At 47.0% G+C, this 26,461-nt stretch overlaps 1 protein-coding gene across 2 annotated transcripts in view; it reads right to left on the bottom strand.

Annotated features, from left to right (window-relative positions):
• Window positions 1-26,461, bottom strand: part of PLCB1 (phospholipase C beta 1) — an 887,199-nt gene that overhangs the window by 253,836 nt on the left and 606,902 nt on the right. For both annotated transcript variants that reach the window (XM_073628625.1, XM_073628626.1), the window contains exons 11-12: window positions 22,371-22,528; window positions 9,442-9,524 (exon numbers count right to left, since the gene is read on the bottom strand). In XM_073628625.1, coding sequence (XP_073484726.1) covers window positions 9,442-9,524; window positions 22,371-22,528 — 241 coding nt within the window. The remainder of the gene's footprint in view (window positions 1-9,441; window positions 9,525-22,370; window positions 22,529-26,461) is intronic.

Raw genomic sequence — 26,461 nt, 5'->3', positions numbered from 1 at the left:
AGATAACAGAGCTCATCTGTCCACATACTCTGTTGACCATCTGACATTTATCAAAATGAATCAGTCCTGGATTAGCAGCAGCTATCAAGCCCCTGATGCCGATGTCGCCGCTTAAGTGCTTTCTGGATCTTGAATCTCTGAAAGACTGTCTAGGCTGCCTAGCTTTGTGGGTGTTGATTTCACCTGGAAGACATTTTTTGTTGTAGGTTTCATGGGCACAATTAAGACCCAAAGACCAATTTTTCAGAACTCGTTTGACAGGTGCATATCATTTCAATTTTTGACAGCAAGGCCAGTTCTTGTGAAGACACCACCGACATCCAAAGCCCAAATTTTCCGCACCTGTTACTTCTATGCAAAGTCTGAGAAAGAGTCACCAGAATTTATCCAAAGAATCTCTAATTTGTGCGCTAAATTGTTGCCTCATCATACAAACTGGCTCCCCAAGCCGTCGTTTATAAAATAAAGAAAGCTTGGATTGAAAATGTCATTTTTTTTGGCTTCATAAATGTCATTAGTGCTGCAGCAGCTTCTATACACAGTACAGATGTGCTATATTACAGGCAGACTAAGGAGACCCCCCCAGGCACTATATTTAAAGGAATTTTTAATTTTTTGTGTTATCTCTCATTTTTATGGTTTCACTTTAAGCATCAGTAAAACACTGCTAATTTAAAAATGATGTTTTTTACAAACGTTTTTTTCATTGATACATGTCCCCTGGGGTGGTACCCGGACCCCCATAACCATTGTATGCCCAATTACTTGCATATAAGCCTTCAAAATAAGCACTTTTGATTTTTTCCAGTGCGGGTCCCATAGACTTCAACTGGCTTTTTTGGTTCCAAACTTTTGCGATGTTCGAAAATTCTGCCGCGAACCAAACAGGGGGTCGTTCGACCCATATCTATTAATGAATCACCCACATTATTGAATTTACAAAACCCTCTGAAGTTTCAGCCAAAGCTGCAAAGATAAGACAAAGAAACAACTTCCTCGCAAATTTTGTGATTGTAACATTGCAGTCTACGGCACTCATGTCGCACCAAAGACGCAGAAAAGTAATGCGGGAACTATTTTTTTTTTTGTTGTTGCTGCGACTTGAGTCACAGCAATTAAGACATCTCCCCTTGAAATGACTGTGTTTTGACTTGCCATGCATCTTTCTGTGCCGCACGCTGCAGCAAGTCGTAGCAGTAAGCGCCAGGGTTCAGGCACGTTTTTTTTAAGCTGTTTTTTTTTTTTTTTTCGCCAGGAGTAAAAGGTGTTCAGAGGAGAAAATCAAATGGCCCGTGTGCATGAACTCTGATTAGTAATTTCATGCTCTACGCAAAAGACGCTCCACTGGACCTCACAGTAATTGGCGGCATTTTAAGGAGTAACCGCATTTTTATCAATTGGCTTTCACATTCAAATTACCATTAAAAAAAAAAAAATCAATAATTTATTTTTCCAATTTCAAACCAGCTAAATAAGGAGACGGAGGGAGATGGGTCATAGAAATGAACGGAGATTCTCACGTCTGCACGTGCAGATGACATCTGTCACAGAAAGGATTGCAGATCTTTAAGAATGAACAATGGTATTGCATCTATCTAACCTATCAATTGTACTTATCTTTTCGATCAGCTTGTTCATCTTCATCTTAGAGGACATTCAAGTTTCCGATAAAATTATTTTCCAAACATGCAAACGTATGAAAGCAGAATAGGGTCTTGATGAGTTTTATTCTGTCATATCAGACACAAAACAGGCCGTTGACGATGATCGCTTCCTCCCGCGGGCCCCATAATCCCTTGTCTGAAGAGTGCCAGCTCTACATAGGAGATGACATTTTCTGGCTTGGGGGACCGGGGAACATGTGTCTGAATGCCGAGTCCTTTCCGCTGACCACACAACACTGTGAGCTAGGCAGCTGCACAAAGTCATTCTGACAAAATCCTTTGGGGGACTTCTGACTATCTGTAGCTGTTGAACCGACTTCCTAGGAGAGTCCAGATGGATGGGTGTAATTGTGCAATGCTGGAGAGATTCTTAGTGGGCCCTCAAGTCCTCTCCTGCTGCCTCTTCTGTGCTCCGTCCTCCTGAAATGAGCTCAGACTCTCCAGAGAACAAGCGGAGGAAGTAACCTAGTTTTCTTTTGGCAACGCTCTGCTGTATAAAGCTAACATTAATGAACAGACAGGTCGTCCCATTGGGGGGTTGAGAGAACAGATGGGTGATCATCAGAATAGAAAATCAAAATAAATATAAATATCCAGTTCATTTAATAAGTCAATGGGTAAGTACAGAAGACTGCAACCCAAGGAAAAACACCAGAATTCACTCTCCAATCATTTGACTGGTTGCCATGGATTAATACATACACTATATTACCAAAAGTATTGAGACGCCTGCCTTTACACACACATGAACTTTAATAGCATCCCAGTCTTAGTCCGTAGGGTTCAATATTGAGTTGGCCCACCCTTTGCAGCTATAACAGCTTCAACTCTTCTGGGAAGGCTGTCCACAAGGTTTAGGAGTGTGTCTATGGGAGTGTTTGACCATTCTTCCAGAAGCCCATTTGTGAGGTCAGGCACTGATGTTGGATGAGAAGGCCTGGCCCGCAGTCTGCGTTCTAATTCATCCCAAAGGTGTTCTATCGGGTTGAGGTCAGGACACTGTGCAGGCTAGTCAAGTTTCTCCACCTCAAACTCGCTCATCCATGTCTTTATGGACCTTGCTTTGTGCACTGGTGCGCGGTCATGTTGAAACAAGAAGGGGCCATCCCCAAAACTGTTTTCACAAAAATGGGAGCATGCGTGACCTGTGCCCCATACAGCGTGACCTGTGCCCAATGCAGCGTAACCTGTGCCCCATACAGCGTGACCTGTGCCCAATGCAGCGTGACCTGTGCCCCATAAAATGTGACCCGTGCCCCATACAGCGTGACCTGTGCCCCATACAGCGTGACCTGTGCCCCATACAGCGTGACCTGTGCCCCATGCAGCGTGACCTGTGCCCCATGCAGCGTGACCTGTGCCCCATACAGCGTGACCTGTGCCCAATGCAGCGTAACCTGTGCCCCATACAGCATGACCTGTGCCCAATGCAGCGTGACCTGTGCCCCATACAATGTGACCCGTGCCCCATACAGCGTGACCTGTGCCCCATACAGCGTGACCTGTGCCCCATGCAGCTTGACCTGTGCCCCATACAGCGTGACCTGTGCCCAATGTAGCGTGACCTGTGCCCCATACAGCGTGACCTGTGCCCAATGCAGCGTGACCTGTGCCCAATGCAGCGTGACCTGTGCCCCATACAGCGTGACCTGTGCCCAATGCAGCATGACCTGTGCCCAATGCAGCGTAACCTGTGCCCCATGCAGCGTAACCTGTGCCCCATACAGCGTGACCTGTGCCCAATGCAGCATGACCTGTGCCCCATACAATGTGACCCGTGCACCATACAGCGTGACCTGTGCCCCATACAGCGTGACCTGTGCCCCATGCAGCGTGACCTGTGCCCCATACAGCGTGACCTGTGCCCAATGTAGCGTGACCTGTGCCCCATACAGCGTGACCTGTGCCCAATGCAGCATGACCTGTGCCCAATGCAGCGTGACCTGTGCCCCATACAGCGTGACCTGTGCCCCATACAACGTGACCTGTGCCCCGTGCAGTGTGACCTGTGCCCCATGCAGCGTGACCTGTGCCCAATGCAGCATGACCTGTGCCCCATACAGCATTGCCTGTGCCCAATGCAGCGTGACCTGTGCCCAATGCAGTGTGACCTGTGACCCATGCAGCGTAACCTGTGCCCCATACAGCGTGACCTGTGCCCAATGCAGCATGACCTGTGCCCCATACAATGTGACCCGTGCCCCATACAGCGTGACCTGTGCCCCATGCAGCGTGACCTGTGCCCCATACAGCGTGACCTGTGCCCAATGTAGCGTGACCTGTGCCCCATACAGCGTGACCTGTGCCCAATGCAGCGTGACCTGTGCCCAATGCAGCGTGACCTGTGCCCCATACAGCGTGACCTGTGCCCCATACAACGTGACCTGTGCCCCATGCAGCATGACCTGTGCCCCATGCAGCGTGACCTGTGCCCAATGCAGCATGACCTGTGCCCAATACAGCCTTGCCTGTGCCCAATACAGCCTGGTCTGCCTGTGCCCCATACAGCCTCACTTGTGCAGAGGAAGAGGCAAGCCACCCGGATCAGCAGAGAGCGGGATTGCCTGCTGTAATAGCTTTCATTAGAATTTCCCGTCTTCCCGGGGCTCATCGTCACATAGCCCCACCTCTTGGCCTGAGGCCTTTGATGACGTCACACGTCCCGCATTTTATTGGCGTTCTGTCTATCAAAGGCGTCGGGCCAAGAGGTGGAGCTATGTGACGTGAGCCCCGGGAACACTGGAAGTTCTAATGAAAGCTATTACATCGGGCAATTCAGCTCTCTGCTGATCCGGGTGGCTTGCCTCTACCTCTGCACAGGTAAGGCTGTATGGGGCACAGGCAGACCAGGCTGTATTGGGCACAGGCAACGCTGCATTGGGCACAGGTCACAGCTTGCCTCTTCCTCTCCTCTCTCTTCCCCTGGCTGGGAGACTGTGCGATGCTCTCATCCTCACTGGGCCCCACTTGGCTGCGGGCCCCATAGCACCCGCATGGGTCGCTATGTTGGTAGTTACGCCCCTGGTCCAGTGTATTGGATGTATTCCAGTACGTCCAAAACCTGAACAAGTTGAAACAAGCTCACAGCTAAAGGAGCAGTTGTGAGCTTTTTCTGCATTGTTTAGCAATCTCCCGGGGTTTGTGTAAAAGTGATCTGTGTAGCTACAGAACCTCCCGATCACTTTTACTATGCATGCATGAGCACAGGGGGTTTGATTTACTAAAGGCAAATCCACTGTGCACTACAAGTGCACTTGGATGTGCAGTCGCTGTAGATCTGATGGGAAGATCTGAGAAGAGGGGATTGCTGATTTCTATCATCCAAGCATGCGAAAGCAAAAATGCTGTTTTTTAAATTTTCCTTGCATGCCCCCCTTAGATCTACAGTGACTGCACGTGACGTCAGAGGAAGGCGGGGTCGCCCGTTTACGACACCGGTGGTTCCGCCCTCAGCTATATAACAGCTGTCATCGAGAAGAAGTGTCACTCGGTGGGAGCCCCCCATGGAGGCGGAGATGTTGCTGTTTTTTCTTTTTTCTTTTTTCGGTCCATCGGGCGGCGTGAGACGGATCTACATTGCGGGACATTTTTTATTTTTTAATAAAGGACTTGTCCCAAAGTGTCTCCTTTTTTTTACTATTTTTGACACTTTTTTTTGTGAAATGGTAGGGGTACAATGTACTCCGTTACCAATTCACATGGGGGGAGGCCAGGATCTGGGGGTCCCCTTGCTAAAGGGGGCTTCCAGATTACGATAAGCCCCCCCGCCCGCAGACCCCCACAACCACCGGGCAAGGGTTGTGGGGATGAGGCCCTTGACCCCATCAACATGGGGACAAGGTGCTTTGGGGACCTCAAAGCATCCTCCCCATGTTGAGGGCATGTGGCCTGGTATGGTTTGGGGGGGCACTCTCTCGTCTCCCCCTCTTTTCCTGTGGCCTGCCAGGTTGCATGATCCGATAAGGGTCTGGTATGGATTTTGGGGGGGACCATTTTTTTTTTACATTTGGTGCAGGGTTCCCCTTAAAATCCATACCAGACCTGAAGGGCCTGGTAATGGACTGGGAGGGGGGGACCCATGCCGTTTTTCTTAATGATTTTCATCTATATTGCCGGGACCCGACAATTCATTACAGCCACAAGCAGTTTTGAATGATTTTTTTTCCTTTAGAAATGTAATTTTGCTCTCAGACTGTTCTAAACACGGGAAAATCGCGCCACTTTACAGGCATACTATAAACACCCCTAGGCACGATATTTAAAGGAATATTTCATTTTTATTGTTTCACTTTAAGCATTATTAAAATCACTGCTCCTGAAAAAAACATCAGTTTTTAAAACTTATTTTTGCATTGATACATGTCCCCTGGGGCAGGACCCGGGTCCCCAAACACTTTTTATGACAATAACTTGCATATAAGCCTTTAAAATGAGCACTTTTGGTTTTTCATGTTGGTGTCCCATAGACTTTAACGGGGTTCCGCGGCTTTCGAATTTGCCGCGAACACCGCATAATGTTCGTTGTTCGCCAAATTTCCAAACAACCATAGTTCGGCCTGAACTTATGCTTGGGCTGAACCGTTCGCCCATTCCTAGTTACAATGCACAGCAGTCCATTAGGGGCGCCACCCCTTCTCTCCACGCCACCCCCCTATATGCAATGGATAGATTCATGCATAGCATGAATCTATCCATGGCAGCCGCGGCCACCCCCCTATTCATGCGTCCAGCCCCTTTCAGGATGCCGTGTGCACGAATTACAGCAGCGGGGTTTTTTTTTTAAGCACCTGATTAGAGCCAGGGACTCTAATAGGCTTCAAAGTAAGGTGGGCTAGAGGCACAGAGAATGCGCTTCGATCCCACCAAGGTGTGTTGCAACAGCCAATTAATATTCGCCATTGCAACACTGATCCTCCGCACCGGCCATTCGGGAAGCAGGTAGGAAACCCATTTCCCGATTGGCCAAAATGTCAAGCAATCCTATTGGACGCTTAGCGCCGGTAGGAGCAGGGAGGAGACGCACCGCGGAAGCTGTTCCATGAGAGAACACCGGAGCAGCTTTACCCGAACCCGCCACGCTTAAGGACAGGGGCGACCGTGCTCCATAAAGACCCGACTGCCGCTCTCACCACCCGCCTCCAGGCTAAGGACTGACCGGCAGGCAGCGGGTGGGGGGGTTTGCTGGGGGTGTTAGTGCCGCGCCAAGGGGGGGGGGCAGGGGTAGTTGTGCTAGTGTCGCTCCACCGGCGGCCCAGAGGGGGGGTTGTTTGCCGCCCCCCCCAAAAAAACCCACCAGCCACCACTGATGCACAGCTGCACCAGATTCTGTATACTTCTGTTTTAGTAAATCCCCCCCAAAGTGCTCAGAATGGGGAAGGAGGATGCAGGTAAGTACTGCTAACTTTTTTAGTTTTAGGGAATAGTACAGTATGTATTTCGGTAGTCAAGTTTATTAAGGGGGAGGGGGAGGCCAGCTTTATCTGACATATGGAATTTACGACACAGTTGACACGTTAATTCAGTCCAGACATCAGACATTCTCGTAATTCTCAAGAAACTCACAAACACACCTTAGGACAACAATGTACTGTATGCTCTGATCTCACATTCCAGATAAAGCTCTGATAAATAAGAATTTTGTTTTATCATTGTAACATTTTCCTGAGTTAACCTTTCTATTTATTCCCCGAAAGCTTCTTCCATCTTCTGAATAGCAGAGTAAGCTTTGCAATGACACAGATTCCCGAGACATCTACCTGGAAAATTGCCGTCTTTGAAGACCGCACTTTGTTCTTTTCAAAGTGTCAGAACCTTTTTATTTTTACTCTCTCAAAGAAAAAGCCTCACGTTCCGCGAGGCCCGGTCCATATGTGTGAGCTTCAATGAAACATGCCGAATCCATTCAAAGTTCATTGAAACTGAGAATGTTCCAGAATACCGATGCCAATAACGCACATGGGTCTTTTGATAGAGCAGGGGTCTCCAAACTTTATAAACAAAGGACTTTAGTGTCCTTCAGACTTTGGGGCGGGGGGGCGGACTGTAGCCAATAAGAGCAGAAAATACCCCAACATCAGTGGAGGTAGACCATGTCTCAAGCCCCGGGGTCAGTGGGAGTAAAACTTACATAGCAGCCTTGGTCAGTGGAAGGAATAGTGCCCCATCACTGGTGTCCATGGAAGAAATAGTGCCCCGGTGTTGGTGTCAGTGGGAGGAATGGTGACTCCTTATTGGTGATCATGGAAAAAATTAACAGAGCCCCAAGGGCCGGCTAAAGGTAAGCAAAGGGCCACATCTGGCCTGCGGGCTGCAGTTTGGAGACCACTGTGATAGACCATGAGAAATATTTTCCTGTCTGCGATGCAGGGCTGTATGTTTCAGAAGGATACATTTTAAAACCTTAGGCTAGGTTCACACAGATGTGACTCTCGTTTCCACACTTTGCGTGTAGAACAGCCCATTCATTTTATTGTAGCAGGTCTCCAGATCTTTAGGACTTGGCAGAGACCTGTGGCACATCTGCGCATACGCAGGACATCCTTTTTTTTGGATTTTGAAGTTTGAAGTACACACATCTTGTTTCCAAAAGGCTAAGTGAGACTTTTACTCATCTGTAATAACTTGGGATGTAGACAGATTAGCTGGTGTTCATTGAGGAGCACACAGGGTCTAACAAGCACACCAATGAGACATCTGACTCATCCTGAACACTGACTCAAATACTTTGCATACCCTGGATGCCATTATAAGTGTAGGACCCTCCTTGTTTAGAGTAGGCTGCTAGGCAAAATTAGTTTAGCTCCACTGTAATCAGAGGAGCAGGGGTGGATTACTAGGGCTGCTCAGTGTTTTACAGGCTGCTGCTCTGTTACTTCCTCTTGTCTTCCAGAGATTTCTAGAAAATAGTGGGGGAAAGGACAGAGTCTACAGCAGTGGCGGCTGGTGCTCAATTTTCTTGGGGGGGGGGCTGCGGCCCCCCAGCCAACCAGCCAGCCACCCCCCCGCCAGCCAGCCAGACACATAACCCACCCACCCTGGTGCTCGCCGCCCCCCCGGCGCTCAATCGATTGCCCATCATCCGCCAGCCAACGCATTTACCCCATCCAGGTGCTGGCTTCTCCCCCTGCATCTCCTCCTGAGTCCTGTTGGTTGCTTCTACTGCCAGCCAATTAGGAATCGGGACTCAGGACCCGCTTCATGATTGGCCGGAAGGAGAAACAGGAAGACATTAGCGAATATTAATTCGCTAATGTCACACCACTAGGTGTGCTCAGGGTGCACAGCTCACGCTTTTAGAAGCCAATTAGAGCCTCAGGCTCTAATCATGTGCTTCTAAAAAAAAACAAAAAAAAAAACCCATCGGAATCTATGCTTCCGACACCCTGCATGTAGATTAGGGGCCGGGCACATGTTTTAAGGGGGCGGCTCCCCTAATGGATGGGCCGCCACTGGTCTACAGCCTGAATATTTATGGAACTCCGGGTGGCTGGATCTCCGGATGCCCAGATGGTGGTGAGAGGGCCCATTAATAGTCTGAGGCCTGAGCAGCAGGGGCAGTGTTCCTGGGTCCAGTTCTGCAGGAAGAGACCCCCTGTTCAGGGGCTATGCCCCCTGGGGCTGAAGCCTGGGAGGAGACACTGTGGTCCCAGCTAAGCTTAGCTGGGGGGGCCTATTTGCATACATATAATATAATATATTTCATTTTTTTATACTCAAGATTTATAGACTTAGTTATATATCAATCTGAATAGAATCTAAAACAAATCTTACTACTTACGAGTCCACATGATTTTCAAAAGAGAGCAGAATTGGGAATGGCGAGGTCTTAAACGCACACTCTGCAATAGCTTCTATAACTTCCTGCAAATAAAATTAATGGTTAAAAATACTTTCCTGCAAGTATAATAGATAATAACTCACAACATTTCCTAATACACATAGAAATACACACAGTTTCAGAATGAGACATGTTCCTTAAAGCCCAACTCCTGAAAAATGTAAAGTCCTCCCTTGTGGTGGTGCTGCATCCAAGCGCCACTAAACCCAATAAAAAAAAAATTGAATTTTTAAACCCAAACTTTCATAAATGATGTCTAAAAACGGCAATGTGGGACTTTATATGAATAAAAATATACGGTATGTAAAAATTCTGCTCATCTCATTGCCTTGTTTAGGGGGGCTACATGGTCTCACTTCATGTGTAATGTAGCCACCGTCGTCGGGACGTTCCCGATCTAGACTATATTGTTCCATGCCAATGCACTACATCCTGGTGAAAAAAAAAAAGAAAAAAAAAGAAAAGAAAGGGAAAGCAGCCACCACATTATACACATACTGTATAATGCAACCTGAAGGCACTAGACACAGGAAGCTGAAAAGCTCTGGTGATAAATAATGGTAGCACCCAACTGACTATGCGCTATCAGTGGTGCATGAGTCAAAGGACTGGCTGAACAGAATGAATAATATTTCTTCTGGTCAAAAAGAGAGTGTATGCGAGTTAAAATGTGCATTGGCAGCCCAATCAGTTATGGGTTGCCTTACTGAAATTCATGTTAATGTGCGATATAGCACACATTAAGGTGCATTACCAGCAAAGGTCTGCATCTGGGCTGAACCTTAAATCACATAGCTGAACTTATTATTTACTGACATGCGCGCTGTCACCTCTGAGAGGGCTGACGTCTTCCCCCCGGGTCCTTCTTCTGTGTTTCCGCGCTCCGGCTATGTTAGTGGCCGGAGCCACGATGACGTCACTCCCACACATGCGCGTGGGAGGAGCCCTGACTGTATCCAGGGTGAATATCTCCTAAATGGTGCACGTTCAGGGGATATTCATTTTACCTATACGTGAGCCTTATTATAGCTTACTTGTAGGTAAAAACTACCAAGCGGGCTTTACTACCGCTTTAAAGTAATTGTAAACTTCTAAAATGAATAAAGCGTATGCTTACATAGTGTGTACTTGCTGCACCCAATGAGATTTCTGTCTCTTCTCCATTCCTCTCCTGTAATCTGCATAAGTCACTCCTAACAGTCTATGCCTCTATGCCAACACCACAGAATCCCGGTAGACAACCCCGCTCCCATCCAGCACACAGCAGATGACTGGCAACCTCAGCTGTGCATTTTTCCCTATATGATTGTGTAGAGGAGAGTGTGCCCATTCCCTCCACTCAAGTCTCAGATTACACTCACCTCTCTGCTCTATGCTGTGCAAAGTGTGACATCGGATACCCGTCCCCTGCCTTCTGCAGCTAAGGAGTGCTGTGTAAAATGTGTGCTTTAGGAGGATGTAGAGAAGAGAGGGCTACAGGTAAAGAGGTACAACTTATGTAGGAGGATTTGTTTCATCTCTGTGTATCAACTGAGGCCAGTCACTTCACTTGGTAAGGGTTTACAACTTAACTTCACTTAGTAAGGGTTTACAACCACTTTAAACGACTGTGTGTATTAGGGCAGGAGCCATCTAAACACCAACAAGCCACCCATATGGATGCATGATGGCTGATGCATGAACCCTTGGACATGATGGCTGAAGTTTCTGTGTTGAGAGCGCACTCCCAGCACAGTGACTGAGCTGTCAAGGATATCTCTGATTATGATCGAGAGCCAGTGGGATGGGCTCCCAATCATGTGACCACTGTGATATACAATCACAGTGATCGAGAAATCCTCTCCACCTCCCGACATTAGGACCCGGGGTAAAAGGGCTGCTGGGAGGGGGCAGGAAGGGGTTAAATTATAACTTTAGGGGAGGAATATTAGTAATAGACAATCACAAAAGAAAAATGCTGTATGAATCAACTAACATAATTCAGAGTACAAGAAGGATATCTCAATCATCTCTAATAAAGGCACTAAGCACTGCTTATTCCTCCTGGACAGAGTTTAATAAATGACACAAGTAGAAGTGTGCATGACCAATCAGTCAATCTCTGGGCTGCTTCTTAAGATTCCAATTACTTCTGAATTTGAAAGCAAGGAAATGAAGTTTAAACTTTACATATCTTGTTCCGTATTAGCGACTGATGTCCTCTCTCTGGTTCCAGGAGGTATTCTTTTTTTTTTTAGTGTTCTGCTATACCGAAAATCTTCTGCTTGCCACAGCTTCAATAACACAAGACACTATGTGGGGTATCTTGCGATGGACTTCTGCGCTACTAAAGTGATTAAGGAATATTCTGTGTAATGCTGCAAAATCAAATAGTGAACACCACTCCACTACCTAAAATCTAAAAATTGCACAACAATTAAATGTGTCTGTGATTCTGCGCAAAACCTCTCCACTAATAAAAAGTGAACAATAGGTGATATCAATATGTGAATCAATAAAAGATAATACTCTAAGTAAAATATAGCATACAAACATCTACAGTGACTTCAGTGGTGGTACATAAGGTGAAGTGACTGATGCATAAATATAAAGTGACTGAACAAAGTGCAAGTGCGTTGATAGAAGATCTGGTGACTTTCGTGGTGTTGGATCCCCACTCGGGGCTCCCAGAACTCTCACCTTGATGACACAATAAAAGTGCCTGTTAGAATCCGTCGGATGTTGTACTCTTTCCGCCCGGATCAATGCTGACACTTCGGTATGCCTATGGGTAGGCGATCGGCGGTGTTCCCTCCAATGAATGGGCTCCACATGGGGAATAATCAAAAAGGAGGGGACTCCAATGGTGTGATAACGTATAACCAAAGATTTTATTAAAAAATAATAACTGCTTACATTGAGAATGAAACAATGCGCTGGGCAGCAGTGGGAAACAGCGTGGTTACAATCCCCGCTATGTCACTTCTGGTCCGCGTGTGTTGTGTATCCGGTCACGTCCTACGCGTTACGTCATGTCACATGACTTCCTCAGGGCACCGGATTGGCTATTGCCATTGTGTATTTATATCATTCGGACAGGAAGTAAACAGATCGCCATTTTGTTGTGGACAGGATGTGTATCAGTACAGCGGCCATTTTGCGGAGGATGGTCGCGCTGGTAGTGTATTAATAAAGTTTCCTTGTATACAAACAAAAGAGTAAAAAAAGTAAAAAAAGGGGAAGCCAAGGTGTTTGAACTATAGGAAAATCTGCTGGATGTCTGATGTAGTGTAGATGGATCCATGAACGCTCATCTTGCGATCATGTATACAAGTTCAAACAAGTAGAACAATAATGGTGATCCCCATTGTGTAAAAATAAATAAATAAAAGGTAGATACCTAAAGAAAAAATGTAATATATAAAACCCCGAGCTTTATTATATAGCCACTAGTGATTCAACCATAAAAATAATTAAAAACACTGAATGATTAAACTAGGTAGGTAGCCAATACTATATATATAGGTACATATGTGTGGGCATATATCTGTATGAGACTATATATGTGTTGATAAAAAATATATATTATAAGAAATATTAAAAAATATATTTTAAAAAATATTTTTCCAAAAAATTATGGTTAAAAAACCCCCTATACAAATGGATTGGACAAATGATAACAGCAACATATGGCACACCGGAAATGATATAGTGGGTTAAAATGAATCAGTATAAAATGGTTAAAAATCACTTATAAAACAGTTTAAGTCAAATTCTATGTTTAACCCTTCGGGTGCCAATGTTCTAATTTTATGTATCCACTTCGACTCGTTCTGACTAAGTGCTCTAATTTTATGATCCCCTCTCCACGATCTGTTATATTTCTCTATGCCCCAAAACAACAGTCCCGTGGGGTCAGGGGCGGACTGACCATTCGGTCGATCGGACGCCGACCGAGGGCCCGCAGCCAGTAGGGGGCCCGGGAGACATGCTTGTCGGATCTAGGGGTATGCTGCTGGGCGTGCTGCGGTGGAGCCGTTCTGCCGACTGCCGGGGGGGGGGGGTGCGGGGGGATGGGGCGGGCATCTCCTCTTTCAGTTTGGGATGCAGTGAGGGGAGTGGGAGGCGGCGATCAGCAGCTCTATGGTGCTCGCAGCATCTCCCGGGGACTTGTATTTCTCCTCCAGATTGTAGAGTGGAAAGGGGAGGGGCCTCTGACCCGGGCAGCTACAAGTTTCACTCTCTGCTTGTACGCTGTTGCCGACTGCTGCCCGGGTCAGAGGCCCCTCCCCTATCCACTGTACAGAATCAGAAGGAGGACTACAAGCCCCAGTGAGATCCACAGGCACCATAGAACTGCCGATCGCCACCTCCCACCTCCCCCTTGGGTTGGAGGTGCACAGCCAGGTACAGGGGAACCTCTGGGGGGGTTAAGTCTGGGGACCCTGATGTATGGGGGGTTCTCTGGGGACCCTGATGTATGGGGGGGGCTCTCTGGGGACCCTGATGTATGGGGGGCTCTCTGGGGACCCTGATGTATGGGGGGCTCTCTAGGGACCCTGATGTATGGGGGGCTCTCTGGGGACCCTGATGTATGGGGGGCTCTCTAGGGACCCTGATGTATGGGGGGCTCTCTGGGGACCCTGATGTATGGGGGGCTCTCTAGGGACCCTGATGTATGGGGGGGGGCTCTCTGGGGACCCTGATGTATGGGGGGCTCGCTGGGGACCCTGATGTATGGGGGGCTCTCTGGGGACCCTGATGTATGGGGGGCTCTCTGGGGACCCTGATGTATGGGGGGTTCTCTGGGGACCCTGATGTATGGGGGGTTCTCTGGGGACCCTGATGTATGGGGGGGGGCTCTCTGGGGACCCTGATGTATGGGGGGCTCTCTGGGGACCCTGATGTATGGGGGGCTCTCTAGGGACCCTGATGTATGGGGGGCTCTCTGGGGACCCTGATGTATGGGGGGCTCTCTAGGGACCCTGATGTATGGGGGGGGCTCTCTGGGGACCCTGATGTATGGGGGGCTCTCTGGGGACCCTGATGTATGGGGGGGCTCTCTGGGGACCCTGATGTATGGGGGGCTCTCTGGGGACCCTGATGTATGGGGGGGCTCTCTGGGGACCCTGATGTATGGGGGCTCTCTGGGGACCCTGATGTATGGGGGGCTCTCTGGGGACCCTGATGTATGGGGGGCTCTCTGGGGACCCTGATGTATGGGGGGGGCTCTCTGGGGACCCTGATGTACGGGGGGCTCTCTGGGGACCCTGATGTATGGGGGGGCTCTCTGGGGACCCTGATGTATGGGGGGGCTCTCTGGGGACCCTGATGTATGGGGGGCTCTCTGGGGACCCTGATGTATGGGAGGCTCTCTGGGGACCCTGATTTATGGGGGGCTCTCTGGGGACCCTGATGTATGGGGGGGGCTCTCTGGGGACCCTGATGTATGGGGGGGCTCTCTGGGGACCCTGATGTATGGGGGGAGGCTCTCTGGGGACCCTGATGTAAGGAGGAGGCTCTCTGGGGACCCTAATGTAAGGACGAGGCTCTCTGGGGACCCTGATGTATGGGGGAAGGCTCTCTGGGGACCCTGATGTATGGGGGGAGGCTCTCTGGGGACCCTGATGTATGGGGGGCTCTCTGGGGACCCTGATGTAAGGACGAGGCTCTCTGGGGACCCTAATGTAAGGACGAGGCTCTCTGGGGACCCTGATGTTTGGGGGGGCTCTCTGGAGACCCTGATGTATGGGGGGGCTCTCTGGGGACCCTGATGTATGGGGGGGCTCTCTGGGGACCCAGATCTTTGGGGGGCTTTCTGGGGACCCAGATCTATGGGGGGCTCTCTGGGACCCTGATGTATAGGGGGGCTCTCTGGGGAGTTGACCCTGATGTATGTGGGGCTCTCTGGAGACCTTGATGTATGGGGGGGCTCTCTGGAGACCTTGATGTATGGGGGGGCTCTCTGGGGACCTTGATGTATGGGGGGGCTCTCTGGGGACCTTGATGTATGGGGGGGCTCTCTGGGGACCTTGATGTATGGGGGGGCTCTCTGGGGACCCTGATGTAAGGAGGGGGCTCTCTGGGGACCTTGATGTAAGGAGGGGGCTCTCTGGGGACCTTGATGTAAGGAGGGGGCTCTCTGGGGACCCTGATGTAAGGAGGGGGCTCTCTGGGGACCCTGATGTAAGGAGGGGGCTCTCTGGGGACCCTGATGTAAGGAGGGGACTCTCTGGGAACCCTGATGTAAGGAGGAGGCTCTATGGGGACCCTGATGTAAGGAGGAGGCTCTCTGGGGACCCTGATGTTTGGGGGGGCTCTCTGGAGACCCTGATGTATGGGGGGCTCTCTGGAGACCCTGATGTATGGGGGGGGCTCTCTGGGGACCCAGATCTATTGGGGGCTCTCTGGGGACCCAGATCTATGGGGGGCTCTCTGGGGACCCAGATCTACGGGGGGCTCTCTGGGACCCTGATGCATGGGGGGGCTCTCTGGGGAGTGGACCCTGATGTATGTGGGGCTCTCTGGAGACCTTGATGTATGGGGGGGCTCTCTGGGGACCTTGATGTAAGGGGGGCTCTCTGAAGACCTTGATGTAAGGGGGGCTCTCTGAAGACCTTGATGTAAGGGGGGCTCTCTGGGGACCCTGATGTATGGGGGGTTTCTCTGGGGACCCTGATGTAAGGAGGGGGCTCTCTGGGGACCTTGATGTAAGGAGGGGGCTCTCTGGGGACCCTGATGTAAGGAGGGGGCTCTCTGGGGACCCTGATGTAAGGAGGAGGCTCTCTGGGGACCCTGATGTAAGGAGGAGGCTCTCTGGGGACCCTGATGTAAGGGGAGGCTCTCTGGAGACCCTGATGTAAGGAGGAGGCTCTCTGGGGACCCTGATGTAAGGGGAGGTTCTCTGGGGACCCTGATGTAAGGGGAGGCTCTCTGTGGACCCTGATGTAAGGGGAGGCTCTCTGGGGACCCTGATGTAAGGGGAGGCTCTCTGGGGACCCTGATGTAAGGGGAGGCTCTCTGGGGACTTGTTTACATAGGCAGACCACAGTTCTGCCTCTGTTGGAAACGATCGTCGGGGCCTGGCGGACATGGGGTCCTCCGGACCCGCTGGTTAGCTCTCGGTGTGTCCAATCACAGCGGCAGCAGGTCAAACAGCATGCAGACCCGCAAGTGCAGAATCAAGTACCTGTACATGATTCTGCTCACAGGAGACGCAGCCCTGCAGTAAATGTATGTGGTTAAAGTGAGTTTATTTTTCTTTCATCTTTAAACATTTATTTTGAACATGAAGTAGAGAAATTCTGTGACCAATGCATGTAATGTAGCAGTGCAATATATACGTGGGGCTTTGTGAGGGTGTGGCTTGTGTGTGGGTGGGTGGGGACTAAGGGGGCCCCATGAGCCCCTATTGCCCGGGGGCCCCATGAGTTGTCAGTCCGCCCCTGCGTGGGGTCTTTATTATGCTTTAGCGCAAAGTGCTTAGATACATTATGTTTCGGACATCCTTTTATAATGTTTTCAATGTGCTCTTTGATTCTGGTTTTTAGTGCTCTCTTGGTTCTCCCTACATACTGTAAATTACAGGCACATTGTAGAATATACACTACTCCTTCTGTATGACAATTGATAAAATCTTTTATAGGGTAGGTATTTTCTGTGCTAGTTGCTTTAAACTCGTGTCTTTTACCCTGAAATTTTTTTGCATGTGTACATGCAAAGCAGTACTTGCAGGGATAGAACCCTTTGCCATTGAAAAATGTAAATTTGTTTTTGGGGGGAGGTTCGACCACATTTTTAACAATAATGTCCCTCAGAGTAGGTGCTCTTTTGTAAATAATCGATGGTTTCTCTGGTAGTATCCTAAAGGAAGATAAGCATTTACAAAGAATACTACCAGAGAAACCATCGAAACCATAGCACAGGAAATACCTACCCTATAAAAGATTTTATCAATTGTCATACAGAAGGAGTAGTGTATATTCTACAATGTGCCTGTAATTTACAGTATGTAGGGAGAACCAAGAGAGCACTAAAAACCAGAATCAAAGAGCACATTGAAAACATTATAAAATGATGTCCGAAACATAATGTATCTAAGCACTTTGCACTAAAGCATAATAAAGACCCCACGGGACTGTTGTTTTGGGGCATAGAGAAATATAACAGATCGTGGAGAGGGGATCATAAAATTAGAGCACTTAGTCAGAACGAGTCGAAGTGGATACATAAAATTAGAACATTGGCACCCGAAGGGTTAAACATAGAATTTGACTTAAACTGTTTTATAAGTGATTTTTAACCATTTTATACTGATTCATGTTAACCCACTATATCATTTCCGGTGTGCCATATGTTGCTGTTATCATTTGTCCAATCCATTTGTATAGGGGGTTTTTTAACCATAATTTTTTGGAAAAATATTTTTTAAAATATATTTTTTAATATTTCTTATAATATATATTTTTTATCAACACATATATAGTCTCATACAGATATATGCCCACACATATGGACCTATATATATAGTATTGGCTACCTACCTAGTTTAATCATTCAGTGTTTTTAATTATTTTTATGGTTGAATCACTAGCGGCTATATAATAAAGCTCGGGGTTTTATATATTACATTTTTTCTTTAGGTATCTACCTTTTATTTATTTATTTTTACACAATGGGGATCGCCATTATTGTTCTACTTGTTTGAACTTGTATACATGATCGCAAGATGAGCGTTCATGGATCCATCTACACTACAGCAGACATCAAGCAGATTTTCCTATAGTTCAAACACCTTGGCTTCCCCTTTTTTTACTTTTTTTACTCTTTTGTTTGTATACAAGGAAACTTTATTAATACACTACCAGCGCGACCATCCTCCGCAAAATGGCCGCTGTACTGATACACATCCTGTCCACAACAAAATGGCGATCTGTTTACTTCCTGTCCGAATGATATAAATACACAATGGCAATAGCCAATCCGGTGCCCTGAGGAAGTCATGTGACATGACGTAACGCGTAGGACGTGACCGGATACACAACACACGCGGACCGGAAGTGACATAGCGGGGATTGTAACCACGCTGTTTCCCACTGCTGCCCAGCGCATTGTTTCATTCTCAATGTAAGCAGTTATTATTTTTTAATAAAATCTTTGGTTATACGTTATCACACCATTGGAGTCCCCTCCTTTTTGATTATTCCCCATGTGGAGCCCATTCATTGGAGGGAACACCGCCGATCGCCTACCCATAGGCATACCGAAGTGTCAGCATTGATCCGGGCGGAAAGAGTACAACATCCGACGGATTCTAACAGGCACTTTTATTGTGTCATCAAGGTGAGAGTTCTGGGAGCCCCGAGTGGGGATCCAACACCACGAAAGTCACCAGATCTTCTATCAACGCACTTGCACTTTGTTCAGTCACTTTATATTTATGCATCAGTCACTTCACCTTATGTACCACCACTGAAGTCACTGTAGATGTTTGTATGCTATATTTTACTTAGAGTATTATCTTTTATTGATTCACATATTGATATCACCTATTGTTCACTTTTTATTAGTGGAGAGGTTTTGCGCAGAATCACAGACACATTTAATTGTTGTGCAATTTTTTGAACACAAGACACTACAAACTGTGATTGAGAGCTTTTTGAATTGCATCTGTAAAGCTTGATTTTATTTCTAAAGACGTCTGATGATTCAGGGATGTTGAATAACTCAATTTCCTCTGCTGCCTGTTGGGACCTTCCGATGGCCAGATCCCATTACCAGCCCTGCAGTGCCAAAGCCTCTAGCACAGCCTCTCTCAACCTTTTCAATACAGAGGAACCCTTGAAATAACGTTCTGGTCCCAGGGAACCCCTACTAGAATTACTATAGCTACAACACATGATACTTTAGTGTGATGGTCAGTGGGAAAAATGCTCCTTACGCTTGTGGTCATTAGGAATAGTTACCCCCTTACTGATTGCTAAAAAGATCAATGGTGTCAGTGGGAACTTATCTGGAAACAGAAATTGCTCACTTCTCAAGGAACCCCTAGCAACCTCTGGAGGAACCCTAGAGTTCCATGGAACACTTGGTGAGAAACCCTGCTCTGTGATAGGGAGTGCTGATTGGTCTTCAAAAACCAATGGATCCCAGTGCAAGATATGCATGAAGAAACCCAAGTAGCTCAGAATACTGGTACATGTGTGAAAAATGTTTAACAAAACAAATGGTAAGCATGCCTGGTCAACAGCAAGATTGTGATTGTTGAGGTTTTTCACTTACTCTCTAAAACCTCTTAGGCCTTGAAGGTCCAAAATGCTCAATATCCAAAATGCCATATATTACAATGGTGACTGTTCACTCAGACACCTGTAGCTCAAAGCTTGAAGTTTCAAAAGCTATCTGTGCTACTTTTGAGGCACATATGTTTTTTGTTTTTTGGCCCTATTCGAACACCGGAAAAGGCTCAAATCAAGTGATCTAGGGCGTTTTTTCCAGGCGTATTTCAGACAATTGTGAGCCTGTAAGAACTGGTCTCTTCCCCCTAATGCTTTACATGGACTTTAACAAGAAACACCCAAAGCTTGAATACACATGTAAAGTGCTTGTAATAACCTTCTAAAATGCTTGTATACACATGCTAAAAAAAATGAAAATCGCTTTGCTCAGGTGTAAATGCATTGTTTTTACGCAGATTTGGATGATGTCAAATGGGAGGGTTACATAGTTATGGTAGAGTAGAGCGTTAGGGTTGCACTATAACTAAGGAGTCAGAAAGCTCATATTTTGTTGTGGTGCTCTCAACATTGAGTATAAGAAAAAGAAAATCAAAAGCTCTCCCAATTGCCACAAAATCTAAAATTTTCCCCTAGACTAAGTCCTTAACATTAGTGATGGGCTTGGGCTCACTTTGAACTCGTGTTTGTCTAAACCTGGAAGTTAGCAGTCATTGCTGGGCCAAGATTCTCCACCCTAGAGCTGACGAAACACAAAGGGGAGAGGATGCTTGTGACATCATTGATTTAATGTGGTCACATGACTCTATTAGATCATCGTCATTGACCTAATATGGCCCTATTAGGTCAACCATGTCACAAGCCATCCTCTACCCTTCAGATACATGTAGCTGTGGGGCAGGGGATCTCAGCTCATTGGCCCAGCAATGACAGCTAACTAGAAGGTTTGGACCGAACCCAAGCTCATCCTTACTTAACACCTATAACTGTGTCTTCACAACACTTATTTAACCACCACTTATCTCCTGGTCTCTACCTTAATGCTTAACCTTTAGCTAAACATTTAACCCTTACCCTAACCCTAATACCTAACCCTTGACGCCTACCCTAAGTCAAACCTCTAAACTGGTACCCAAGTAGGTAACATAACTCCTAAAACCTAACCCTAGAACTGAAATGAATCCAACCCAATCCCTGAACCAAACCAAACATCAACCCTGAAATAGCTTCTAAAATAGAATACCCTCAACTACCCACATCTGTATACCCTGTCCTGCTGAGCGCCATCACACCCAACCCTTAGGCTTTTGTCTATAATTCTGTGCTCAGCACTGAGCTATCAGCAGAAAATGCTATTGACTGATTTACAGTATAGCTGGGATTAGGTTTAGGACGAAGCTTAGATTTAGCACAGAGGGTTAGGGTTTGGTGCAATACTAACAGTGGTTCACTTCCATCGTCAGCAGGGCAAGTGTCCACTCAACCCTTATGCCGTGTACACACGACCGGTTTTGCCGTCGGACTAAACTCCGGTTTCTCCGACGGAATTCCATTCAAGCGGTCTTGCCCACACACGGTCAAACTAAAGTCCGACCAAAGTCCAACCGTCCAGAACGCGGTGACGTACAGCACGTACGACGGGACTAGAAGAAGGATGTTCAATAGCCAAAGCCAATAGCTTCCATCTTTTACTTGCTTCAGAGCATGCGTTGTTTTAGGTCAGTCAGAATTTTCGGAAAAAGAGGTCCGATGAGGCCTACACACGAGCGGATTATCCGATGAAATGACTCCGTCTGACTTTTTCTGTCCGACATTTCGCCCGTGTGGACGCGGCATAAAGGTTGCCTATGAAATGACACCGTTCTGCTGGGTGACGCTACCTCTTCTTTTCAGGTAGTGATGTAAGTCTTTACGGTTTCTGGCAGCCACTTGGGGCCTCTTATTTAACAAGTCAAAGGTGGTGCTGCTTATCCTAGATTGTGGCTTATCTTCTAGTGAGGTTTCAAGACAAAACAAAGGTATGGCGAAAACGTCCTCTTTTTCAGATGGGTAGGGCAAATTTGCCAAAAATAATTTTAATGCCCCAATTACTTTACTTTCTTCATAATTCATCAGTTATTATTTGCACTAAGGATATTTAGAGCCATCAACACACTATTTAGGGAACTATTATGGATGCAGCAACCACCTAGATTGGGAGCAGCTACAGTGCTGAAAAGATTCAAGTGGGATAATCCTACCAAACCCTTAGATAAAAAAAAAAAAAAAAAAAAGGAAGGTCATTGACCTAATAGGCCATATTAGGTCAACCATGTTACAAGTCACCCCTCCCTTTCAGATAAACCTTTACCTGAACATATACAAAACCCTTGGATTAAAATCTTTGAATAAAAAACAAAACAAAAAAAAAAGATTGTGTTTAATGATCCAGTGAACTTTGATTTTCATAATATATAATGATCATCCAAATCCCGGTTCTGTTATTGTGATAAGGATAATGTCACTGTTTATGAACTCAATCATGCTTCAAAGGTCATGGATTCTATACATAATACTGGAAAGCATAGCTTGTCCAGATAACTGCTGAACTGATAAAGCGCTACACAAACTGGTGGTGATATGTAAATCCTGTATAATAATGACAATGTGTTGTACCTTAAATAATATTTCAGTAGTCATGGTGAAGCCATGAGTAATGACTGGCTCCTCGTCTGCGGTTCTGCCCTTCCAGCAGTCCAGTTCAACACAGCGGCAACCAGCCAGAAGCACTTGACGATACATCTCTACTGAGGAGTTCCCAGCCAGCTGCCCCGCTGTAACACATCAAGAAAAATACAGAATATTAATGACAATAATGACTACATTGTTTTTAGAAACGTAGTCCAAAAGACATGCTGGTAGGTTAATTAGCGCATATCTAAATTGGCTTTAGTATATGCATATGAGATAGGGACCTTAGATTGTAAGCTCCTTGGGGGCAGGGACTAATGTGAAATGACCAATAAAAAAAACCTACTTACACATCTCAGATTACATGTCCTTTTTTTATTATTAAAATTGTATTTATTTTTTTACATACAACATGCAGTTTATAACATTGGGCATAATGGGTTCCATCTAGATACAAACTTCATTTGCAGGTAATGTTAATGTAGCGGTACCCCCATTGGGGCTGTTGATTTTAACTGGTTCTTTCCAGAGGCTACAGTCCATTCACTCTAGCTCCTTTAAACAGTGTTGGGGATAATTTTTTTATTTTATTTATTGCTTATAGAACTCGTAGCTGCAGAGGCGTTGTAGGCCACACTTCACTAGGCTAAACTTCTTTGAACAGTCTTTACGCCAGAAACAAAGGGGATGACAGGAGCGTCTAGTGCTCCTGCTCCTCATTCCAGCATCTGGGTTTTGGCTGTGGCATTCTCCCTGTCTTTGTCCACCTGCAGGCTGATTGATGTGGTCAGTCTCTGGGTGGAAACTCAAACCTGTAATAAACCAGCTAAACTCTCACTTGGATGCTTGTGATAGAGAGCGATACGTGTGTTAATCCTGATCAAGCCCCCCTGTCTGTCTGCCTTGCTCTGCTTGTTTGGATTTCCCTGTGTATGACTTTGGACTGGATTTTGGACCATTCCCTGAACTCAGCCTGCCTTTTACCTGGACTCTCATAGGACCACACTATCTGTCTGCTAACCGCAAGTATCTGTTTGCTTTGCTCAGTTCACACCTGCCCTGGTGTGGTGGCCAGGCACTATAGCATTGTGTTTAAGTCCTGGGGGCAACCAAATACCGGCAGGCCTGCTTGTCTTATGGGAAAGGGGGCTGCTAAGGGTGAAGAACACAGTAGCCAGCTATAGTGTCTGACCACCTGTGATGGGGTAGACGTAAAAGGGGAATATCAGAGCTGAGACCAAGTAGGAGCAGTCTCAGAATGAGCTACAGCTGGTACCCCAGAAGTAGGACAGCAGACAGTCATTAAATCTTGAGCTTGGGTCAGTACTCATGATATACCAGGGCAGCTGTACACCTCCCAGCTTCCACCAGGCATTCCTCAGTCAGTTCTTCTGACCAAATCCCTAGCTCCAGGTGAAATTAGGAATAGGCCTTTAGCTCTGTAACAGCTGGGACCTCAATGAACATCTGCCAAATTCAACAGGACTGCTTAAAATGGGCAGCAGCCCCTGAGGCTTGAAAGTTCTCCAGCATCACTAGACTCGGGCTACTGCAGACCCCAGATTATTTATGTTCCCCTGCAGTCACCTACTGGATAGGGATGAGCCGAACACCCCCCAGTTCGGTTCACAGCCGAACATGCAAACAGGCAAAAAATTTGTTCGAACACGCGAACACCGTTAAAGTCTATGGGACATGTACGTGAAAAATCAAAAGTGCTAATTTTAAAGGCTTATATGCAAGTTATTGCCATAAAATGTGTTTGGGGACCCGGGTCCTGCCCCCAGGTGATCAATGCAATATCAATACAAAAAAAATATCAATGAAAAAAAAAGTTTTAAAAACAGACATTTTTTCGGGAGCAGTGATTTTAATAATGCTTAAAGCGAACGAATAAAAATGAAATATTCCTTTAACCACTTCCCGCCCGCCCTATAGCGGATTGACGTCCGGGAAGTGGTTGTGTTATCCTGACTGGACGTCATATGACGTCCAGCAGGATAACATGCCGCAGCGCGCCCCCGGGGGCGCGCATCGCGGCGATCGGTGGAGCGGTGTGTCAGTCTGACACACCGCTACACTGATCTTGGTAAAAAGCCTCCGGCGGAGGCTCTTTACCACGTGATCAGCCGTGTCCAATCACGGCTGATCACGCTGTCAATAGGAAGAGCCGTTGATCGGCTCTTCCTCACTCGCGTCTGACAGACGCAAGTAGAGGAGAGCCGATCGGCGGCTCTACTGGCAGGGGGGGTCTGCGCTGATTGTTTATCAGCGCAGCCCCCCCGCAGATCACCCCACTGGACTACCAGAGATGCCACTAGGACCACCAGGGAAGGGGCAACGTGGATGGCCAGGTATGTACCCCATGGCCATCCACATGTGCCCAATCTGTGCCAATCAGTGTCCACAAATGGGCACTGATTGGCACTATTATGCCAAAGATCTGCCCAGCAATGACCAGATCTGCCCAGCGATGCTATATCAGTGCCACCTGTCATTGCCCATCTGTGCCACCTGTCATTGCCCATCTGTGCCACCTGTCAGTGCCCATCTGTGCCCATCAGTGCCCACCTATCAGTGCCACACATCAGTGCCACACATAAGTACCCATCAGTGCCACCCATATATGCCAATCAATGCCACCTACGAGTGCCCATCAGTGCCGCCTATGTGTGCCCATCGGTGCCACCTATGAGTGCCCATCAGTGCCGCATACCAGTGCCACCTATCAGTGCCCATCAGTGCCACCTATCAGTGCCCATCAGTGCCACCTATCAGTGCCCATCATCAGTGCCCGTTAGTGCCACCTCATCAGTGCCACCTCATTGGTGCCACCTCATCGGTGCCCATCAGTGCCGCCGTATCAGTGCCCATCAGTGCAGCTATATCAGTGCCCATTATTGAAGGAGAAAGCGTACTTATTTACAAAAAAATTTAACAGAAACAAAGAAAAACTTGTTTTTTTTCGAAATTTTCGGTCTTTTTTTATTTGTTGCGCAAAAAATAAAAACCGCAGAGGTGATCAAATACCACAAAAAGAAAGCTCTATTTGTGGGAACAAAATTATAAAAAAATTGTTTGGGTACAGTGTAGCATGATCGCGCAATTGTCATTCAAATTGCAACAGCACTGAAAGGTGAAAATTGGGCTGGGCGGGAAGGTGTCTAAGTGCCTGGTATTGAAGTGGTTAAATATCCTGGGGGTGTCCTTAATATGCCTGTAAAGTAGCACATTTTTTCCCGTGTTTAGAACAATACCACAGCAAAATGACATTTCTAAAGGAAAAAATGTCATTTAAAACTACTCACAGCTGTAATGTATTTTTGGGTCCTGGCACTATATACTCTGAACAGCAGTATATATACTATACGGCCTGCCCTACATACTCTGCAGGAAATTGGGCCTTAGGTGTTGGTGGTACCAGAACACTGTAAGCCCTCTCAGTTACTCTTGGTGAGCGCAGGAACGGGCCCTGCTGTGAAATACTATATCATAATTTTTTATTACATACCCCTGTTAAACAGGGGAAGAAAAATTTGGACTTTGGTGGTGATGGTGGTGGTACCAGAACACTGTAAGCCCTCACAGTTACTCTTGGTGAGCGCAGGAGCAGGCCCTGCTATGAAATACTATATCAAAAATTTTAATTACATGCCCCTGTTAAACAGGGGCAGAAAAAATGGCCCTTGGTTGGTGGTGGTGGTGCCACAACACTGTAACCCCTCACAGATACTCTTATTGGTCATAGGAACGGGCCCTGCTGTGAAATATTAGATCAGAAATTGTAATTACATGCCCCTGTTAAAAAGCAGCAGAAAAAATGGGCCTTGGGTGGTGGTGCCCTAAACCAAAAATATTGTTGGAAGCTAGCATCATCAAGATTGAGGAGGAATAGGATAGTCATTCAGCATAGGCAGTCTTCAAGGGACCCCACGTTCATAGAAAATTAAATCAGTTGCATTAGTATCAGGTGCTTGATAGCTGCTGATCCAAGACTGATTCATTTTTATGAATGTGAGCCTATCAATGGAGTCTGTGGACAGGCGCACTCTATGATCTGTTACAAACCCTCCAGC

Source organism: Aquarana catesbeiana, linkage group LG04 (genome assembly GCF_042186555.1).
Source record: "Aquarana catesbeiana isolate 2022-GZ linkage group LG04, ASM4218655v1, whole genome shotgun sequence".
Classification (NCBI taxonomy): domain Eukaryota; kingdom Metazoa; phylum Chordata; class Amphibia; order Anura; family Ranidae; genus Aquarana; species Aquarana catesbeiana.
This window is presented reverse-complemented; position numbering and strand designations above follow the sequence as displayed.